The sequence below is a fragment of the Arachis hypogaea genome, chromosome 20 (assembly GCF_003086295.3).
Source record: "Arachis hypogaea cultivar Tifrunner chromosome 20, arahy.Tifrunner.gnm2.J5K5, whole genome shotgun sequence".
Taxonomy (NCBI): domain Eukaryota; kingdom Viridiplantae; phylum Streptophyta; class Magnoliopsida; order Fabales; family Fabaceae; genus Arachis; species Arachis hypogaea.
In genome coordinates this window covers 100,931,567-100,950,684 of record NC_092055.1, presented here as the reverse complement: position 1 = coordinate 100,950,684, position 19,118 = coordinate 100,931,567, and the positions used below count along the sequence as shown (strand labels likewise).

Below are 19,118 nucleotides of genomic sequence, written 5' to 3'. Positions count from 1 at the left end.
CAGTAGGAAAGCAGAGATTCGGAAGACAGAGCATCTCCAAATCCTCAATCTGTTCTCCGTTACTGCATAACAAGTATTATTTAATTTATGCTATTTACTCTTCATAAACCTAATCATTTTTATTATTAATCTCCTGACTAAGAATTACAAAATAACCATAGCTTGCTTCAAACCGACAATCTCCGTGGGATTGACCCTTACTCACATAAGGTATTACTTGGACGACCCAGTGCACTTGCTGGTTAGTGGTACGAGTTGTGAAAAGTGTGATTTACAATTCGTGCACCAAAGATATCTAGTTGGGTCCATTTGGAGAACATGTCTGGAGGGCATTGCCTAGTCAGTAGCTTGTATCTCTCCCAGGCTTCATAAAAGGTTTCACCCTCCTTCTGTCTGAAGGTCTGAACCTCTAACCTAAGCTTAGTCAGCTTCTTTAGTGGGAAAAATTTAGTGAGAAACTCTGTAACAACCTTTTTTCAAGTATTCAGACTCTCCTTTGGTTGAGAATCTAGCCATAGCTTTGCTTTATCCCTCAGAGCAAACGGGAAGAGCATGAGTCTGTACACCTCTGGGTTCACTCCATTTGTCTTCATAGTATCACATATCTGCAGAAAATCAGATATGAACTGATTTGGATCTTCATGAGGAAGTCCATGATACTGACAATTTTGATGCACCAAGGTGACCAATTGTGGCTTCAACTCAAAGTTGTTTGTAGCTATAGGAGGCACCACAATACTTTTTTCCATAAAGATCCGCAGTAGGAGCAGAATAAGATCCAAGCACTCTCCTTTATTGCTCATCCCCATTCGGATTTGCCACATTGGCATTAGCATTATTATTAGGATCCATAGTGGCTTCTGTAGCCTTGTAAAGTCTTACTTGTTGTAAACATCGCCTGAAAGTTCTTTCAGGTTCAGGATCAAAGTCTAAGAGATGTTCTTTGTCTCTGTTCCTATGCATAAACAAACAGAAGACAAGAAAAGATGGGACTCTCTACGTCAGAGTGCAGAGAAATCCCTGTGAAGTAACCTGTGTAAAATAATAAAATAAAAATACTAAATAAAAAAATTTTTGAAAATAATAATTAAAATTAAAAAAAAATTAGAAAATTTAAAAAGAAAAATAAACTGAAAAATTAAAATAAAATCTAATGGATAACACCAAACTTAATTTCAGAAATTAAGAAAAATTTTAGTGTTATTTTATTTTTTTATTATTATTTTTTTAAAGATAAAAATAAAATAAAATTAATAGAATATAAAAAATAAAAAAAATAACAAAAAAAGAAACAAAGTAAAACGAAGAAGAAAAAAATAAAAAAGTAAAAATGAAAAGAGAAATAAAATAAAAAAATCGACGAGATTTAAAAAAAAATTAAACGGAAGTAAAAAAAATTTAATAAAATAAATAAATAAATAAATAAATAAAAAAGGAGCAGGGGATGGGAAACCAAAACGAAACAGCAGGGGAGGGGGGTACGCGTGAAAGAACGAAAGGAAGAATAAAAGAAAAAGAATTACGGGAATAAAAATAAACAAATAAATAAATAAAAATTAATAATACTAAAATAAAATTAATTAAAAGAAAAATTATATAATCTAAGAAATCAAACAACAAGTAGTTGTCAATCACAATCAATTTCCGGCAACGGCGCCAAAAATTTGGTGCGATATTTGTAACCCACTAACTTACCAGCAATTGCACCGGGTCGTATCAAGTAATACCTTACGTGAATAAGGGTCGATCCCACGAGAATTGATGGATTAAGCAACAATAGTATTTGATAGGCTTAGTTAGACAAACAGAAAAGAGTAATTGAGAGTTCAAAAGTATTAAACAATAAAGAAGAGTTTGAAGACAGGCAGGTGAATAAGTTGGGAGTAAAATATTGAGAAGACAGTTAAGGTTTTAGAGTTATCTATTTTTTGGATTAACTTTTCTTACTAACTATTTTAATCATGTAGGATTTAATTTATGACAAACTATATGTGACTAGATCCTAATTCCTTAGACTTTCCTAGTCTCCTCTAAAATTCATTAGCTGCTAATTTCTTAGTCAATTAATTCCAATTAGAATGTGATGATCAAATTCCAGTTTATATGCCACAAAAACTCTAATTACCCAAAAATAAAAGAATTATATATCATCTATCCCGTTAAATCCAGATAATTAAAATTTAGGAGAATATATTTTCAAGTTGTTGTTCAAGTAAAGAGCTTTTCCAAGTTTTACAAGAACGCATTTAGAAAAATGGTCATACTTCCGTTCCACCCAAATTCATAAGATGAAGAGCGAGAACAATTCTTAAATTATAAATCCATACATGAATTAAAATAGATAAAGCAATAAAATCAATCCATACAAATAGACAGAGCTCCTAAACTTAACAATGGAGGATTAGTTGCTCATGGTTCAGAGTAGAAAATAAGGATTCTAATAAAATGTATTTTGGTAGTCTGGGATTGGAATAATGTTGAGGTGGTATCCTCCTATTTATATCTAATTCTAATTAATTTAAAATCTATCTTTAAAACTAAAATAATATCTTTTTCTATTTTTAATATTTGAATTTAAATTAGAATTAATTATAGCAATCAGCAAATCTTCAATTGATGGATGGGGACCACTTGGCTTCACTAGGATCCACGCCTAGCTTGGGTTTGGCAGCATGAATTGGAGTTTAGTTGAGTTAAGCTGCGCCTAACTTGGGCTTTATTGCGCCTAACTTGGGCTTTAGTGCGCCTAACTTGAAGTGGACAGGACCAATCTCGCGTATTGTTGTTGTGTCTTGCGCCTAACTTGAGAAATCTCAAGTTAGGGGCAGCCTTGGCAGCGAGTTCGGAGAAGAAGTATAGACTATTATATATCGTTGGAAAGTTCTAGGAGTTAGCTTTCCAACGCCACTGAAATCACGTCCATTGGACCTTTGTAGCTCGAGTTATTCAGGTTTGAGTGTAGAGAGATCAGGGTTGACAGCATCATTCGCCTTCATCTCTTCTTCTGCAGAAACTCCATCAAATCCAGCTGAATGCTACCTAAAATAAATAGAATTGCACAAGACTCAAAGTAGCATTCATATTGGCTAAAAGATAATTAATTCTTTATTAAACTCAACAATTTAGATGCAAATTCACTAGGAAAAGATAGGAAAGATGCTCACGCATCAATCTTCAACGGAGGTGATGACTCTTCAATATCCAAAGCAAAAGCAATAAACTATGAAACTATGAATGTAAAGAAAACCTAGAGGAAGAGTAGTCTTTCTCTCTAGATTCAAATCTAAAAACTAAAACTATGCTAATGAGAATGTGTGTTGAGTCTATGCATGTTCCCTGACTCTAGTCTGTGTTTTCTGGGCCGGAAACTGTGTCAAAATTCGGCCCAAAATCACCCCCAGCGTTTTCTGTTATTTCTGCAGATCGCGCATGTCACGCGTATGCATCAGTCACGCGTGCGCGTCGCTGGTTGTTTTGGCATGCCATTCGTACGCGCCAGTCACGCGTGCGCGTCTTTGTGCAAACTCTAATCCACGCGTACGCGTCAGGCACGCGCACGCGTCGCTACAAATTTCTCCATATCGCGCGCTCGCGTGAGCCATGCGTGCGCGTCGATGCTCGCTGGTTATCTCCTTAATTTCTTGTGTTCCTTCCATTTTTGCAAGCTTCCTCTCCATTCTCTAAGCGATTCCTGCCCTATAAAGCCTGAAACACTTAACACACGGATCACGGCATTGAATGGTATAAAGGATAATTAAAATACACAGATTAAAGATTTTAGGAAGCAAGTTTTCAACCATAGAATAACACTAGGAAGGAATTGTAAAATCATGCAAATCATATGAATAAGTGGGTAAGGACTTGATAAAAACCACTCAAATGAGCACAAGATAAACCATAAAATAGTGGTTTATCAAAGACTCTATGTACACCTAGCAGATGATTACTTGCACCGATAATGGTATTTCAGCCTATCCGACTATAAATTCTGTATTCAGCATTTCGTATGCTGTAGTTCTTCACTGCCATCAGAACAACATCCCTACTCCTAGACCTATGGCCCACCCGAAATTTGATACTGCCATCCGTGTTGTAATCCCCTCATCGCAAATGTTGAAAGGATCATCCATATACATTGCGTCCAAATTCAGAGTGTGATAATAACTTGGAACTTCTGATAACTGTGGAATGGCCAAAGGGGGAGGAACAAGAAACTGAGCATCCCACCAGTTGGAGTCTCCAGTACATATTCCTCAAAGAAATTACTCTCGTTGGACGACCCGGTATCGACAACATATCCCAAATCTGAGTTACTATCGTCCTCTTCGGCACCATCTCAAGGCTGGGCGAAGTAAATCAGTGTTGCCTCCACCGTGACTACATGCGAGACAGCAGATGACAGCCCACAACTACCACCATTGTCATGAACCATAGCATACTACTTCATCACGTGTTGTGTCATTAAGCTAGCATGTATGTCGAACATTACTCTTACATGCTAATCAGCTTCCAGCCAAAATACCCTGTTAGTAAACCCTCCACTCGACTGTACCGATAAAAATCTATATGCAACTCTTTCAACCTCCTTGGAACCTATTATCCACATGTTGCTCAGTATGACATTCTTCTACACATCTAGAGAATTAACATGGCTTGTCCGCAACCTCACAGTTGAATTACCCTCAAATATCACACCTTCCTTACTATTATTTATTGTTCTATTGGGATAAATTATTATAAAAAAGAACTCATTATTATCCATGTGTATGTAAAAAAGAAGTATAATAAAGATTAAAAGTGGAGAGATAGATATAATGTGATTAATGATGGAATTAGAAAACTCCTTATATAGATGTTTTTTTTTTCGGATATAATCATCTAGGATGTAGAGACACCTAGTTAATTAGACATGTATCTTGGATATTGTGATCCTATTTTGTGTCTCTGACTATATCTCGAGTAGTATAACCTTATTTATGTTTCCGAACGTATCTCGAATGATGTGATCTTGTTCAAAATACGATCATATCTTGTATAGTGAATATCCAATTTTTTATTACGTGTCATATTCGGATGCACTTGAGATATATTCAACTCTTATCGTGACATATTTCAAGTACTTATTACTTAATCACCGGGATATGAGTTTAATTAAATTTGGATCATACCGTAGGGGTGAGCATGGGTAGCGGGTACCCGATTACCTGTCCGAACCCGAACCGAACCAATTAAATTGGTTCTGGAACCAACAGGTAATCGGGTCCGACCCAAACCAAACCAATGCCTCTCTCTAGTAATTAGTTCGGGTAACGGTTTTGGGAGTGCGAAACCGATTTTAAAAATATATATACCTTTTAATGATTTTAAATTTCTCACCCAATAACCTTAACACTAGCAGCGGTTTTCTCACTCTATGGAGTAAATCCTAGCAAAGCTTTCTCAAACCTCACCTTACCTATAAATAATACTATTGTTGGAAGTACTTCTTCTCCAAGTGCAGTCACTCCACTGTATTTAATGTATTTAGATTTTAATATATTTAATTTTTAACATTTTTAGATTATTTCTATTGATTTTACATATTTATTGTACTTAAAAATTTTTAAGATAAAAATTTTATTTTTTTATTTTTTTTATAATTTTTATTTTATCGAATACTCAATTATTCAAACTAAACTAATCATTTTTAATCGATTTGGTTTGATTTAAATATATAAAAAAAAAAAAAAACATAAATCCAAACCAAATCAAACCAATTATAATTCAATTAATTTGGTTCCAAAACCCAAACTAACCCGACCCTTGTTCATCTTTGTATCATAGCACTGATACCCTGAACACTGTCTTTTACGTATTTCGATAAATAATATACTTAATTAATTTAAATAAAAAAATGTCCGTCTGCCGCATGATTGCTCATATAAAATGAAGTGACAAAAAGGTTCTATTCTATCTTCGAAATTTAGATTACGAATTACATAATCCGGAGACATATAGTGGAAAATGGAAGCTCTTTTGTGCAGAAAACTTGGTGATCCATCGTTATCTTTGGAAGACGATAACAGCCCAATAATTGTGTCCAAGAACCATCCAGTTCCTCAGTTGAAGTCTCCCACTTCTGTAAGAGTCAGAATCAAGGCTACGAGCTTGAATTTTGCAAATTACTTGCAGATCCAAGGTAAGTATCAGGAGAAGGCGACTTTGCCATTCATACCTGGATCCGATTACTCGGGAATCGTTGACGCCGTTGGCCCCAAAGTTTCAAACTTTCGTGTTGGGGACCCTGTTTGTTCCTTTGCTGCTCTTGGTTCATTCGCTGAGTTCATTGTTGTTGACGAGAACGAGTTGTGAGATTCCCCTCCTAATTCATTTACCTTTTTTCTTTTCAAAACAAAAATTGATGGTAAATTTGAGAAATTGACAACTTGTTCATTCTGGCGTGTAAAGTTATTAACTTTGTTTTTAACCCATTTTTTGGGTTGAAGGTTTCGTGTGCCAGAAGGTTGTGATCTTGTTGCTGCTGGAGCACTTGCTGTGGCATTTGGCACTTCTCATGTAGCACTTGTCCATAGAGCTAATTTAACCTCTGGTCAGGTATGTCATACGTAGTTAATTTTTACTTATTTATTTGTTTGTTTATTTATTTCACATGTTGGTTATGTTTATATCTCTTTGGAGTGGCTGAAAAGTTGATGAAATTGTAGGTGTTGGTGGTTTTGGGTGCAGCAGGAGGTGTAGGGCTTGCAGCTGTTCAAATTGGAAAAGCGTGTGGTGCCATTGTCATTGCTGTTGCTAGGTAGTTCTAATTTGTTTCAATGCAAGGTTGAATATGACTGATATAATTGTTCTGCATTTGATTGATATTTCCATTTACTAGGTATCCGTTGGAGTTGAATGTTTATTGTTTTTCATAACTCGGTTTCAGGGGAGCTGAAAAGGTGCAGATTTTGAAGACTCTTGGTGTTGATCATGTGGTGGACTTGGTCAGTGAAAATGTTATCGAGAGTGTGAAAGAGTTCCTTAAGGCTAGAAGGCTTAAAGGTGTTGATGTCCTCTATGACCCGGTTGGAGGCAAGCTTACGAAAGAAAGTATGAAACTTCTGAAATGGGGAGCTCAGATTCTCATAATTGGGTTTGCAAGCGGCGAAATTCCTGTCATCCCTGCTAACATAGCTCTTGTTAAGGTATACTATATCATGAGTTAAGTCTTGATTGATCTAATTATGCTTTATTCGTAAAACCTTCGATCTTCAAAAGTCACTTGTTTATATCCCTCATTACTGATATTTCATTGATTTAAAACCATTTTGCCAGAATTGGACAGTTCATGGTCTTTATTGGGGTAGCTACAAGATACATCGCCCAGCTGTTCTTGAAGATTCTTTAAAAGAGTTATTGTCTTGGTTGGCAAGAGGCCTGATTTCCATCCACATTTCTCATTCTTACCGCTTGTCAGAGGTCAGGAATTCGTTTGTTACAGCTCTTCTACAGATTTGAATATCACTTTCTTTTCCTATCTAATTCAATAATCAATACAGCTTCTATAGTGTGAATGCATAAATACTTTTATGAAAAACTGTAGATAGTTATAAATTTGCACCACTTGCATATCATCTGTGCTATACATGAACTTCTGATCATTGCAGGCCAACCTTGCGTTTTCTGCTATCAAAGATAGGAAAGTCATTGGGAAGGTGATGATTGTGTTTGATGACAAACTTACAAGATCTAAGCTGTGACCCTTCTGATAATTCTTCTTTACGGTTGAATAATATGTGCTACAGTAGCACCCCAACGTCCAACAGAATATTATTGTACAAGAACGGAACAGAATAGAGAAATTATGTGCTGTGTACCTGTGTCTTAGTTTACCCAAAGAATAACAAATGTATACAAATGAACATCATCAAATTGTACTATTTACTATGTGAAGGTTACCTTTGTCAATCAATGGTAAATTTTGCACACTTCATATGGTCAAATAATTTTTTCCAACCTGCCAACCTTGATCAAGGAATGTTCACTAAAATTACTTCTCCATCTCGTCAAGAAGCCAAATTTTCTATTACACAACTTTCCTTTATATTATTTCAAGTTAATTTTGTGGTGCTCTCTTTGTTCAGGTTAGTCATCACGTTGACAAAAACTTTGTAGAAAGATTAATGTGAATGGCTTCTTTCATTAATAAAAACCTACATTCCTGAATATCCATATTACCAGTCAAATTTGCATTATTATTTTACAATCATACCTCCTCTAATGGTTAAGAGAGAGCAAGTTCAGTGAAAGATGAAGCACAAGCATAAGTGATAATTAACCTAAGTATGTTGTAATCAGGAATCAACTCGAGTTGATTAATACACATAAGCGTAAAAGCAAATGTAACATGACATTTTAATACATCAAGGGCATTGAGATTTGAACTTATGATGTTATGCAAACTTGCCAAATATTTGTAACATGATCTGATACTCAAAAATTTTGCCGGAAATGGTGTTATGGCAGATTCAACAAGTGAATTATTTGCCAGGGGCATTGTTCCTTTACAATTTCATTTCATTTTATTTTCCTCTAGTCTCTACTATATACAAGATTTATACAGTAATAGACAGCAATGTATCTCCAAGTCTTCAATGTTGGTGGATCATATTTACACATATGCCTGATCTTGGGGATGCATCATATTTACATGGCTGAGAAGAGTTTAATGGTCGGTGAGGATGTGGAACAACTCTAAATAGTTGATCTACTTTGAAACTTTAGAAAACTAACATATTCCTTCTGCAACATTGCACCCCCACGCACCGGATCAAAACTGCACCTATAGAAACTGAAGCCACAGGAAAAAGAGAGAAGAGGCTGTGAGGAACAAAAATGAGAACCAAGTTAACAAATATACAAAAAGAGTAAGAAAAGTACCTCCCATCCATGCCAACAATTAGGACACTGTTCTGAGACTGCGATCCAAATGCCACAATGAATTTTGTGCGTTCAGACAAGTGGAACTGAGCAAATGACCATTCTGAGCTAAAATATTTTGGTAAAACTCCTACAATGTTAAGGAAGACCAATAAGCACAAACCAGAGTTTTGTCCCACTAGAAAGATCAACATACAACACAATTTCATCACATTATATACATAATGCTCTGCACACATTCCATCAAGATTGATAAGATGATTGATAAATTAGCATTAAACACACACGTGTGCATGCAGGCACAAACTCTAGCTCCCAGGATAGATTTTAGTAGATAAACTGGACAAAGACAAAATTACTGAATCTCCAAAGTATGAATTACCATGATTCCAAGAGATGATCCCTATAGTTATGAAAATATATTGTACCTCTCATGAAAGATAATGATGAATTCGGATTGGCACCGGTATTTGGAGAAACCAAGGGATCTAAAGAAGTTGAAGAATTCTGATGTGCCAGAGCAGGCCCTCTGGGAGAGTTTGACCGAGTATCCTCCCCAAACACTCTCACTCTCAAGTTGAATAAATGAACAGTTCCTTTGTCACTTGATGCTGCCAACCACTGCACATTTGGTGACAGAGCCATACTGTTTATTTCAGCTCTATCCGCCCCTCTTCTCACCTACAAGAAGGAGAAAGCAAATGACAGAACATCAATATGAAAGATCAAACCAAATCCTATTGAAGAAACATCCCTATCCTACGCTATAATATTGTATAGTAACCTACTTCTTGTAATCGCGACCCGTCCATTGTATTGAAGATTCTAATCAAAGTGCCCTTTACACTAGCAGTTGCAAGGAGTAGTCCATCCATTGACAGAGTAAAGCAAGCAATTTGAGAATCATGAGCATTGATTAATTTGGTAACATTTAGTCCAAAATGTTCAACCCGAACCTGTCCTTTGCAAAGACCTGGACAAGCCAAAACAAATGTATTTGAATGGTGAGAAAGACAGCACAACCCCCTAGTATTTGCCAGAGTCTCAATCTGGTGAAGAAGCTTCAGATCCATAAGGTTATAAATATATATCTTGTGCTCAAGGACAACTACAATCCGATCACGTCTTAACTTCACTCCGCGAACTTCAGATCTGAATGTAAATTCACCAATGCACCTGCTCTGATGATCATCCCAAATCAAAACTTTATTGGGTGGGTAATGGGTATTACCTACAGAACCAACAAGTCCCAGAATATTGCACCGGAACAGCATCTCCACAATTTTGAAACCACCACTCTTTAAATCACGCCTGAAAGTTTCCTTGAAAGGTTCACAATTATAGATACGAAAACCATTACTTGTCCCAGCAGCAATACAACCACTGTTCTGATTCCATGATACTGAGAGTAAATCTGTTTCATCATTTTTGTTCATATCTAATTCAGGCGGGGGAAAAGAAGAAGAGGCCCCAACATTAAGGAATTCACTATTTCCAATATTCGAAGGTGGAAATATTCCTTGAGATGGAGAAACAGATGAACCCATACGAGATGGGGGGCCACTTGCCAGCATTTGCAGCGGTCAACAACCAGGATTAACCAAGGTATAAAATGGAGTGTTCAATGTGATTTCTGTTATAACAGACAAAAAAGTTACATTGATATTGCTTGAAACAAATCATTATATGCAATGTTTTCACAGTTCAACCCATTATTACTTTGGTAATTATTCATACAGAACATGAATCTATGCACCTGAAATTTACCTTACATGCAAGCCCTGCTAATTCTACAAGTTTCCTGTTTTATGCATCAGTTCCAGAACCCCAAACTACTCTGTTTGACACTTAAAATTGATAATTCAGCATTTCAATTCATTTGAGTTCTCTAAATCATGTGTTTGATTGACCTCAGTTAAAATGGATCAGTCATTTAAGTGATATAGAGGTGTGAACATGCAAACATATCACATTAATATAAAAGCAACCTAATTATGAAGAAAGAAAAAAGGGATTGATCAATCTTCCAATCATTAAACATAGGCTGATAACTCTTCTCATTCTAGTTTATGGCCAGTCATTGTTACTTCCAAATATCTGATTGATACAAGTTTGTAATGCAGCTAAAAGCTGTAATTGTTCCAACCCATTATGAGTGTCTATAACAATAAAATGCATCATATTTTACACAGGTACTTGAATTCTTAGTGTAATGTGATTGAGACAAGAAAGTACCAGGGTAAACCTATCACTCAAAACTCACAGGAACTCTGACTTAAACACAGCAAATTCTCACTCTTCCCAGCAACAAAATTTCACTTCAATGTACCTACATATAAAGATCACAAGTTTAAAAATTAAAAAATATATACATAAAGATGCAAACTTTGACTTAGAAAACACGGAACCCAATAATAATTGACCAGAAATTAGATGCGGCACTCAAAATCAGCGAAATTATATGAACCGGAGAATATGGGGATTGCGAAATCGAACCATAAAACGATTAAAAATTGAAGCTGGGAGTAAATGGTGTGTTGCGGAAACGGAATTAGGATCAGAATGTGTTACCAACGGCGACGAACTCGGGATCAGAATTCGATGAGGTGAACATGAATGAATGAGCTGTCTTCCGAAATCCGAATTCAATAAAATCTGTTATTCAAACGAAATGGAATGAACGTAATGTAACCCTTTCTCTCTTCCAAGTTTTGTTCGCTTTTTTTTTTGTAATTGTAATTTAATTTAATCCGAGAAGTTTAAGGTCGGAAGGTACTAATGCACTTATGGGGCACTGGATTCGATAATAATTCTATAATAAAATATATTTTTTAAGCTTTTTAAAATCGGTTAAATAGTTTTTATCTAATTTTAATTATAAATTAATTTTTTATATATTATTTAATCATAAAATTTATTTTTTATTTTATAAATAATTATTTTATCATATTTATTAATAATAAAAAAACTAAAACAATAATAAATTAGATCTTTTATTAATCGTAATAAATATTTTACAATCTTAATTGATCATAATTTTATACGTATTGGATTGGAAAAATAGTGTTTATTAGAAATTCAATCAATTGAATTTTATAAGGCATGTGGAGTTTTTCTTATTCAATCGATTGGTCATATTACCCAATCGATTGAAATCATCAAAGCAATTTGGGTTTAGTTAATTCAATCGATTGATTTTGTTACCCAATCGATTGACTTACGCTATTAGAATGATATATGAAAGTTTAGTTGATTGGTATGATAATACAATCGATTGAAGTTTGTACGCGACTAATGGTATTTTCCAATTCAATCGATTGGTATAAGCATTTAATTGATTTAAATGTGACGTGAACAAGGTTTTTTCCTACATTCAATCGATTGGTATGATAATACAATCGATTGAATTTTAATATGCGCTATATATTAAGCCTAATAACTATTCGTGTTCAACCTCCCTCCTCTTTTTAAATTTTACAACTCCATTTCTGCATAACCTCTCTTCTCTCTCTAAATCCAGAAAACTTCTCTCTTCTTCTTCTCCAATTTCATCCATATTCACTCCAAACTATATACATATTATTAATCCTCATCCAAATCCCTACAAAACCCACCGAACCAATATCCCCAAAATGGCCAAAACTAAAAACGCAAAAAGAGCTAGGATTGAGGGTGAAAGTTCTGCATTCACCAATTTTTAACCTTAATATTAAAGAAAAGATAATATTAGAATATCTAAATCAAAATAAAAACTTACAAATTGAAGATAGAATTTTAAAGCTAAGATAGATGAATAATAAAATAATAATTTATAAACACGAGTAGAAAAAATTGAGAACGACGTAACATATAAAGTAGTGCACAATTCAATCGATTGGATAATACAATCAATCGATTGAATTGTGAAAATCTATATTATTTTGAAGACTTAAATCGATTGAGTAACACAACCAATGAATTGAATTGTGAGACCTCATATTGCTTTGAAGCTTTCAATCGATTGGGTAACATTAACAATAAAATTAGAAAATACCAATTAGTGCCATCAAAGCTAGAGAGTTGTTAGTCACCAAAAAAAAAAAGCTAGAGAGTTGTTGTTGTTGTTGTTATTATTATTATTATTATTATTATTATTATTATTATTATTATTATTATTATTATTATTATTATTATTATTATTATTATACCAATCAATTGAATGTAGGAAAAAACCTTATTCACGTCACATTTAAATTGATTGAATTGGAAAATACCATTAGTCACGTACAAACTTCAATCGATTGTATTATCATACCAATCGATTAAACTTTCATATATCATTCTAATAGCGTAAGTCAATCGATTGGGTAACAGAACCAATTAATTGAATTAACTAAACCCATATTCCTTTGATGATTTCAATCGATTGGGTAATATGACCAATCGATTGAATAAAAAAATCCGACATGCCTTGCAAAATTCAATCGATTGTGTATCAATTCCAATCGATTGAATTTCTAACAAACACGATTTTTCCAATCCAATACGTATGTAATGGATCAATGATAAAATTATGATCGATTAAGATTGTAAAATATTTATTAAGATTAATGGAAGATCTAATTTGTTATTGTTTTAGTTTTTTATTATTAATAAATATGATAGATAAATGATAAAATAATGATTTATAAAATAAAAATAGATTTTATAATTAAATAATATATAAGAGATTAATTTGTAATTAAAATTAGATAAGGACTATTTAATAATTATTAAAAAACTTAAAAAACATGTTTTGTTATGGAACCATTTAATGGTCCAAACGTTCTGAGACCATCGAAACCAGTGCAGGTGTTTCATGATCATGACCCCTTTGTTGGACCCAATAATTCACCAGACCCAACGTTTATTCAACTGAATTTGGGGTTAAACTGTCGCTTACCTTTTTAGCTCAAATTCAGTTTGTAGGTTATATTTTTCGGTTAGTATAACCACACCCAATATATTATATTATTATTATTATGAATGAAGTATTTTTTTTGTCTCCAACATCTATTATTTTTTTCAAAAATATTGATTTAATTCCATTAAACTTTATTTTTAATGTTTTTGATTTATTCAATTTTCTCCTAGCGTCTTGGATTTTTATCAAAATTATCATAAAAATTTTTAATTTTATCCCTAATATTTTACATAAAATTGATATTTAAGTTTAATTTGACCCAAATAAAAAATATTAAGAACAAAATTAAATGCAACTAAATGTTAACGATATTTAAAAAAAAAATCACAAACATTAGGTATAAAAAAATCACAAACATTAGCAATAAAAAATATTAGAAAATCACTTGTTCGATTAGCACTTGTTCGATTAGTGATGTATCAGTTATCAGTTGGTGTGGCAGAATGATGTGGATGATCCTTAGAACATAGGTGATATTTGTAAAGGCTTTCCAACACTCAAGTTAGAGAATTAGAGAGATAGGAAATAAATATGTAAGGTAGAGTTGATCATATTTGAAAAAGCGACAGGACTCTCATTATACAGATGACTTAAGTTATCTTATTTTGAGGTGAGGGAGTCTGGGGTGAGTACGGATCGAGTTGGATTGGGTTTAAGGTGAAATTAGAATCGAATCAATTGAATTGTAATTGGTTCGATTTGGTTTGAATTAACGTTTTTTTGTATATGTAACCGAACCAAACCAAACCGATTAAGAACAGATTGGTTCGGTTCGAATAATTGGGTACTCGATCAAACAGAAATTCATAAAAAAAATAAAATTTTTATTTTAAGAATTCTATAAGTATAATAAACATTAATATCAATAGAAATAATCCAAATATGTTAAACACCAAATACATTAAAAACTAAACATATTAAAATCCAAACATATTAAACACTAAACACATTAAAATACAAACTTGTTAAACACTAAATATATTAGAAGCTAAATACAAAAGTGCAATAGAAATAATCTTTTAAAGAAATAATCTTTCAAAATATATGGCCGGATCTATAGGTTGGTTCAGATTTCGCACTCCCAAAATCGTTACCCGAACCAATTGCTAAAAAGAATTATTAGTTTGGTTCGGGTTGGACTCAATTACCCGTTGGTTTCAGAATCAATTTAATTTGTTCGGTTTGAGTTCGAACGGATAATCGAATACTATGCTCACCCCTCTCACCTTCCAAAAGTTTAGTGAGTTTGTTGAGATTTCAAAAATTATTTTAAATAGACTGAATTACAAAAGACCGTAAAAATCCAAAATGTCAGATCCGTAAAAATTATTATTATTATTATTATTGGCATATGGGGCCAGCATATACATGTCTATATTTTAATTAATACAAAAGATTAAAATTAGTAAACTGAAAAACAATGATTAAAATTAATCATAATATAAGTTGTATTTAAACAATTTTCATAGTCAGCTATAATTATTTCGAAATTGTGAAAGCTTATAAAGATGCAGTTTAATTGAGTGAATTCAACCAATTTACTTGTATTTATTAACCCGGTCAAATTTAATAATCATAATAACAATTTAATATCTGTTAATTACTAGCCAATTTAATTGTATAACAAAAAGTCCAAATAATTAAAAAACATCCCAAAAATTCACCCACTAGTTATCCTAATCTCATCTTTTAAGTTCACATTCAGTCAAATTTAAAAATTTACCTCACAATTCTTCCTCTTTCTCCTTCACTCGCCATCCTTGCTTCGCCGCCGCCATCCGCCGGTAAAGTCACTGCCATCGCTGCCAGTCGCGAGTTGCGTTCCGTTCAACGTCGCTGCCGCCACATCAATTCACTTCTGCGTCCTTGCTGACACCGCGCCAACCAACCCGCCGCCTCCGCGCGCGTTCTGAGTGACGTTCGTGCCCACCGTTGTCACTAACCTTTCTCCTTGCAGTGCTCTCCGCCGCTGTGCCGCCACCCTCCCACCGTGAGTCTCCTGTCCCTATTTTTACAGCGTTTGAATATGTATCTGTTTCTTTTTTCAAATCCTATATTGGAGGGAAAAAGTAATTCAAGTTTTTTGCCTTTGGTTTATGTTTAATAATGCCAAATTAGATGCGATTATAAATTGGATGTTATTGATATTATAGATTGTATAGCTTTTTTTAAAAGAAAATTTTGTTCTTTCCAATTCCAAAAAGTTGATTCTGCATGCATGCTTTGCACAGACTTTTTGTTTTGTAAAGGTGGTTTGGGTTTTCAATGCCAAAATCAGATTAAATTTAGATTAATTTTGGTTTAATTTAAGTTTGGTCTTAAATATAGTACAAGAGTTAATTTATTTTTTTGCATTGTTGGTTTTTAATTATCAAAAACATGGATGCGAAGTTAAACATGTATGCGGATGATTTTAAAATTTATTGGGAATAACAGTAATTTGTTGACTCTACTTGTACATGCTCAACTGGGTTGTATGTTATACGTATGGTTTGAAATCTAACTACACAATCACAATTAATTCAGTTATCTAAAGATGGTGAATTGGGAACCTTTTTTTTTCTCCGATTTTTAGATGTTTCTATTCACATCAAAAGTATGTTCTCGTTTTGCTATGTATGCGGGTGATTCTTTACTGAGTTTGGAGATGTTGCATTTTACGACAAAATAGTTAAAATTTATTTGACTATTTTTGTACATATTCATCTAGGGTGTGTTCTATAGGTGATTTAATTTTTTTAAATTGCTAAATATTGTAATATTAGTTAAATTTAGAGGTTTAAGTGTATGATCTGAATATGCGCATTTAAAGTTGTAGCATGAATAGGAATTGTATATAACTAGATTTTGGATGTTGTTGTCATTAGATAATGGATAGTTTTGTCTAAAAAAAAAAAAAATTAAAACTCTATTCCATTCAAAAAGTGTATGTCACTTATTTTTAATACTATTGTTTTTTACCTAAATTGGTAGATTCCAGTAAATTTTTTATAACGATAATGCATGGTTATTATATATATATTTCTGTGGAATTACATTGAAAGTTTTGCTTGTATAGAACCTTATCCAAAAATCTTTACAGTTTACAAAATCACCTAATTTGTGTTGCTGAAAAGCCTCGTCGCCGATCGTTGCGCGCCACCGTCAAGACACACCCACATGTGGATTCGATTATAAAACTTATCCTTCTCTTTCTTTTTCCCTTCTTCGCCATCTATTGCAGAAGACATGGAGTTTTCAAGGTCATACCACAGGAAAAAAAAGATACGTAAAAAATTTATGATAATGTATACATGGGATGCTGTCACCATTTGAGACACTTTGGATACATTTTTCTTTTTTTTTAAATGCTATTCGGCATGTTTCTCTGTTTAGATACCTGATTGTCTTTGCAAAGATCTAAGTGGATGTTACATCTGTTGAGCATCAGGATGTTCCTTTTGCATACTAAATGGATGTTACTTTATATATTTTTTGAATTTTTTTGTGCTGCAGTTGTGATGTCTGTATTTCCTTAAGAATTGCATGACCTTTTTTTTTAAATCCTACTCGGCATGTTTCTCCGTGTAGGTACTTGGTTGTTTTTGCATAAATCTAAGTGGATGTTATTTCTGTTAAACATCAGGATGTTCCTTTTTCATATTAAATGGATGTAACTTTATATATTTTTCGAATTTTCTTGTGTTATAGTTGTGGATGATTGTATTTCTTTAAGAATTGCATGACCTTTTTTTTTAAATCCTACTTGTCATGTTTCTTCGTGTAGGTACCTACTTAATTTTGCAAAGATCTAAGTGGATGTTATTTCAATCAAACACTAGAATGTTCCTTTTTCATACTAAATAGATTTTACTTTATATATTTTCTGAGTTTACTTGTGTTATAGTTGTGGATGCCTCTAAATTCCTTCACCACCTTCCCAAGCAACATGTCATGTTTTTACTTTTGAAGCTATCACACTAACACTGTAGTATAATCAATCTTGTATTCTACCATGAAATTCTTTTTTATCAATCTTGTATTTTAAAGTTCTCATATACATTGTATAGTTTAAGATACACCATCCGAAAATTGCTTCTATAATCTATTTGTATTTGCTTCTTAAATATCCAGTAATTTTGAAGAAGAAAAACTTATGTTTATGTACTTGTGTTCATATAAGTAATAGCCATCATTATTTGTATGATAGCTTGGTAACTTTCAAAAAAGAACTCTCTAAACTAATTTAATAACAACAAAATAAGAAGAAAAAAATGACATAAGTAGAAACATGAAAAGATTAATTCCATACCAAGATACAAACTTCATTCGTTTTGTTTCTGAAGTTTAAAATGCCAACTTTCGAATATAATATAACAAACACAATGAAATTGTCAATAGAATTGGTATTGAGGCTAAGACAAATTTAATGGGATCAAGGTCATTATTTAGTTAAAAATTCATGTTCACTGGTAGTGCTTCTAGTAAGATTTTTATTTTTCACACTTTCTAATGTACTAAACATTTTTTATGTTGATGGATCTATTTGACTCTTCACTAGCTTGATAGTCATATGAATTTTTTTTTTGTACATCGTTCCCTCATTTTCAGGATCTTTACTGCAACATTCCTCCCATCTTGTAGGCTTCCTTTGTAAACAAGGCTAAAACCACCTTCTCCTAATAACAATCATTTTTTCGCCATTTTCTTCTTAGGGTAAAGTACTAAATTGATCCCTATGTTTGGGCGTAATTCTGTTTTAGTCCTTAAGGTTTAAAGTGTCCTATTTGAATCCGAAAAAATTTCATTTAGCATTAATTTAGTCCCACAGTAAGGTCAAACTTAAATAATTAACGGAATGTCCTACATAACAATAGTACAAGAACAAAATCAATAATCTAGAGAACAAGTACAAGCTCCAGAGGTACAAAATCAACCGTTGATGCATCAATGCATTTATTTATCATTCTCTTTAGTTCTATAGAAAATATTTTATTTATATTATAATAAAAATAATAAATAAATATATTGATGCATCAACGGTTGATTTTGTGCCTCTGGAGCTTGTACATGTTCTCCAGATTATTAATTTTGTTCTTATACTGTTGTTATGTATGATATTTCGTTAATTATTTAACTTTGACCTCACTGTTAGCGGTGGCAAACGGGCCTAAACCCGCCGGGCCGTCCCGCGTAACCCGCCAAAAAAGGCGGGTCGGGTTAGAAAATTGGGACCGCCAAATAACAAAAGCCCGCCTAACCCGCACCGCTTAAACCG

At 33.3% G+C, this 19,118-nt stretch overlaps 2 protein-coding genes and 1 non-coding gene across 6 annotated transcripts; 2 read left to right on the top strand and 1 right to left on the bottom strand.

Annotated features, from left to right (window-relative positions):
• Window positions 1–315: 315 nt before the first annotated feature.
• Window positions 316–421, top strand: LOC112787318 (small nucleolar RNA R71). The gene has a single exon (XR_003194737.1). It is a non-coding gene; the product is annotated as a small nucleolar RNA R71 (small nucleolar RNA).
• Window positions 422–5,487: 5,066 nt separating this feature from the next.
• LOC112782951 (uncharacterized) lies at window positions 5,488–7,967 on the top strand. The gene is made up of 6 exons (XM_025825637.3): window positions 5,488–6,347; window positions 6,486–6,594; window positions 6,705–6,796; window positions 6,926–7,184; window positions 7,315–7,458; window positions 7,647–7,967. Exons 1-6 carry the CDS (start codon window positions 6,004–6,006, stop codon window positions 7,737–7,739), a joined length of 1,041 nt encoding a protein of 346 aa, XP_025681422.1. The 5' UTR covers window positions 5,488–6,003; the 3' UTR covers window positions 7,740–7,967.
• Window positions 7,968–8,411: 444 nt separating this feature from the next.
• Window positions 8,412–11,701, bottom strand: LOC112782950 (autophagy-related protein 18c). 4 transcript variants are annotated; one of them, XM_025825635.3, is made up of 6 exons: window positions 11,491–11,701; window positions 11,155–11,248; window positions 9,708–10,552; window positions 9,348–9,600; window positions 8,920–9,049; window positions 8,412–8,830 (listed from the first exon to the last, which is right to left on the bottom strand). In XM_025825635.3, exons 3-6 carry the CDS (start codon window positions 10,491–10,493, stop codon window positions 8,734–8,736), a joined length of 1,266 nt encoding a protein of 421 aa, XP_025681420.1. In that variant the 5' UTR covers window positions 10,494–10,552; window positions 11,155–11,248; window positions 11,491–11,701; the 3' UTR covers window positions 8,412–8,733. The 4 variants fall into 4 exon arrangements, with proteins under 4 accessions (XP_025681420.1, XP_025681421.1, XP_029152132.1 ...); XM_025825636.3 differs by having other exon boundaries at window positions 11,416–11,671; XM_029296299.2 differs by having other exon boundaries at window positions 11,183–11,248; window positions 11,491–11,671.
• Between the last annotated feature and the right edge of the window lie 7,417 nt (window positions 11,702–19,118).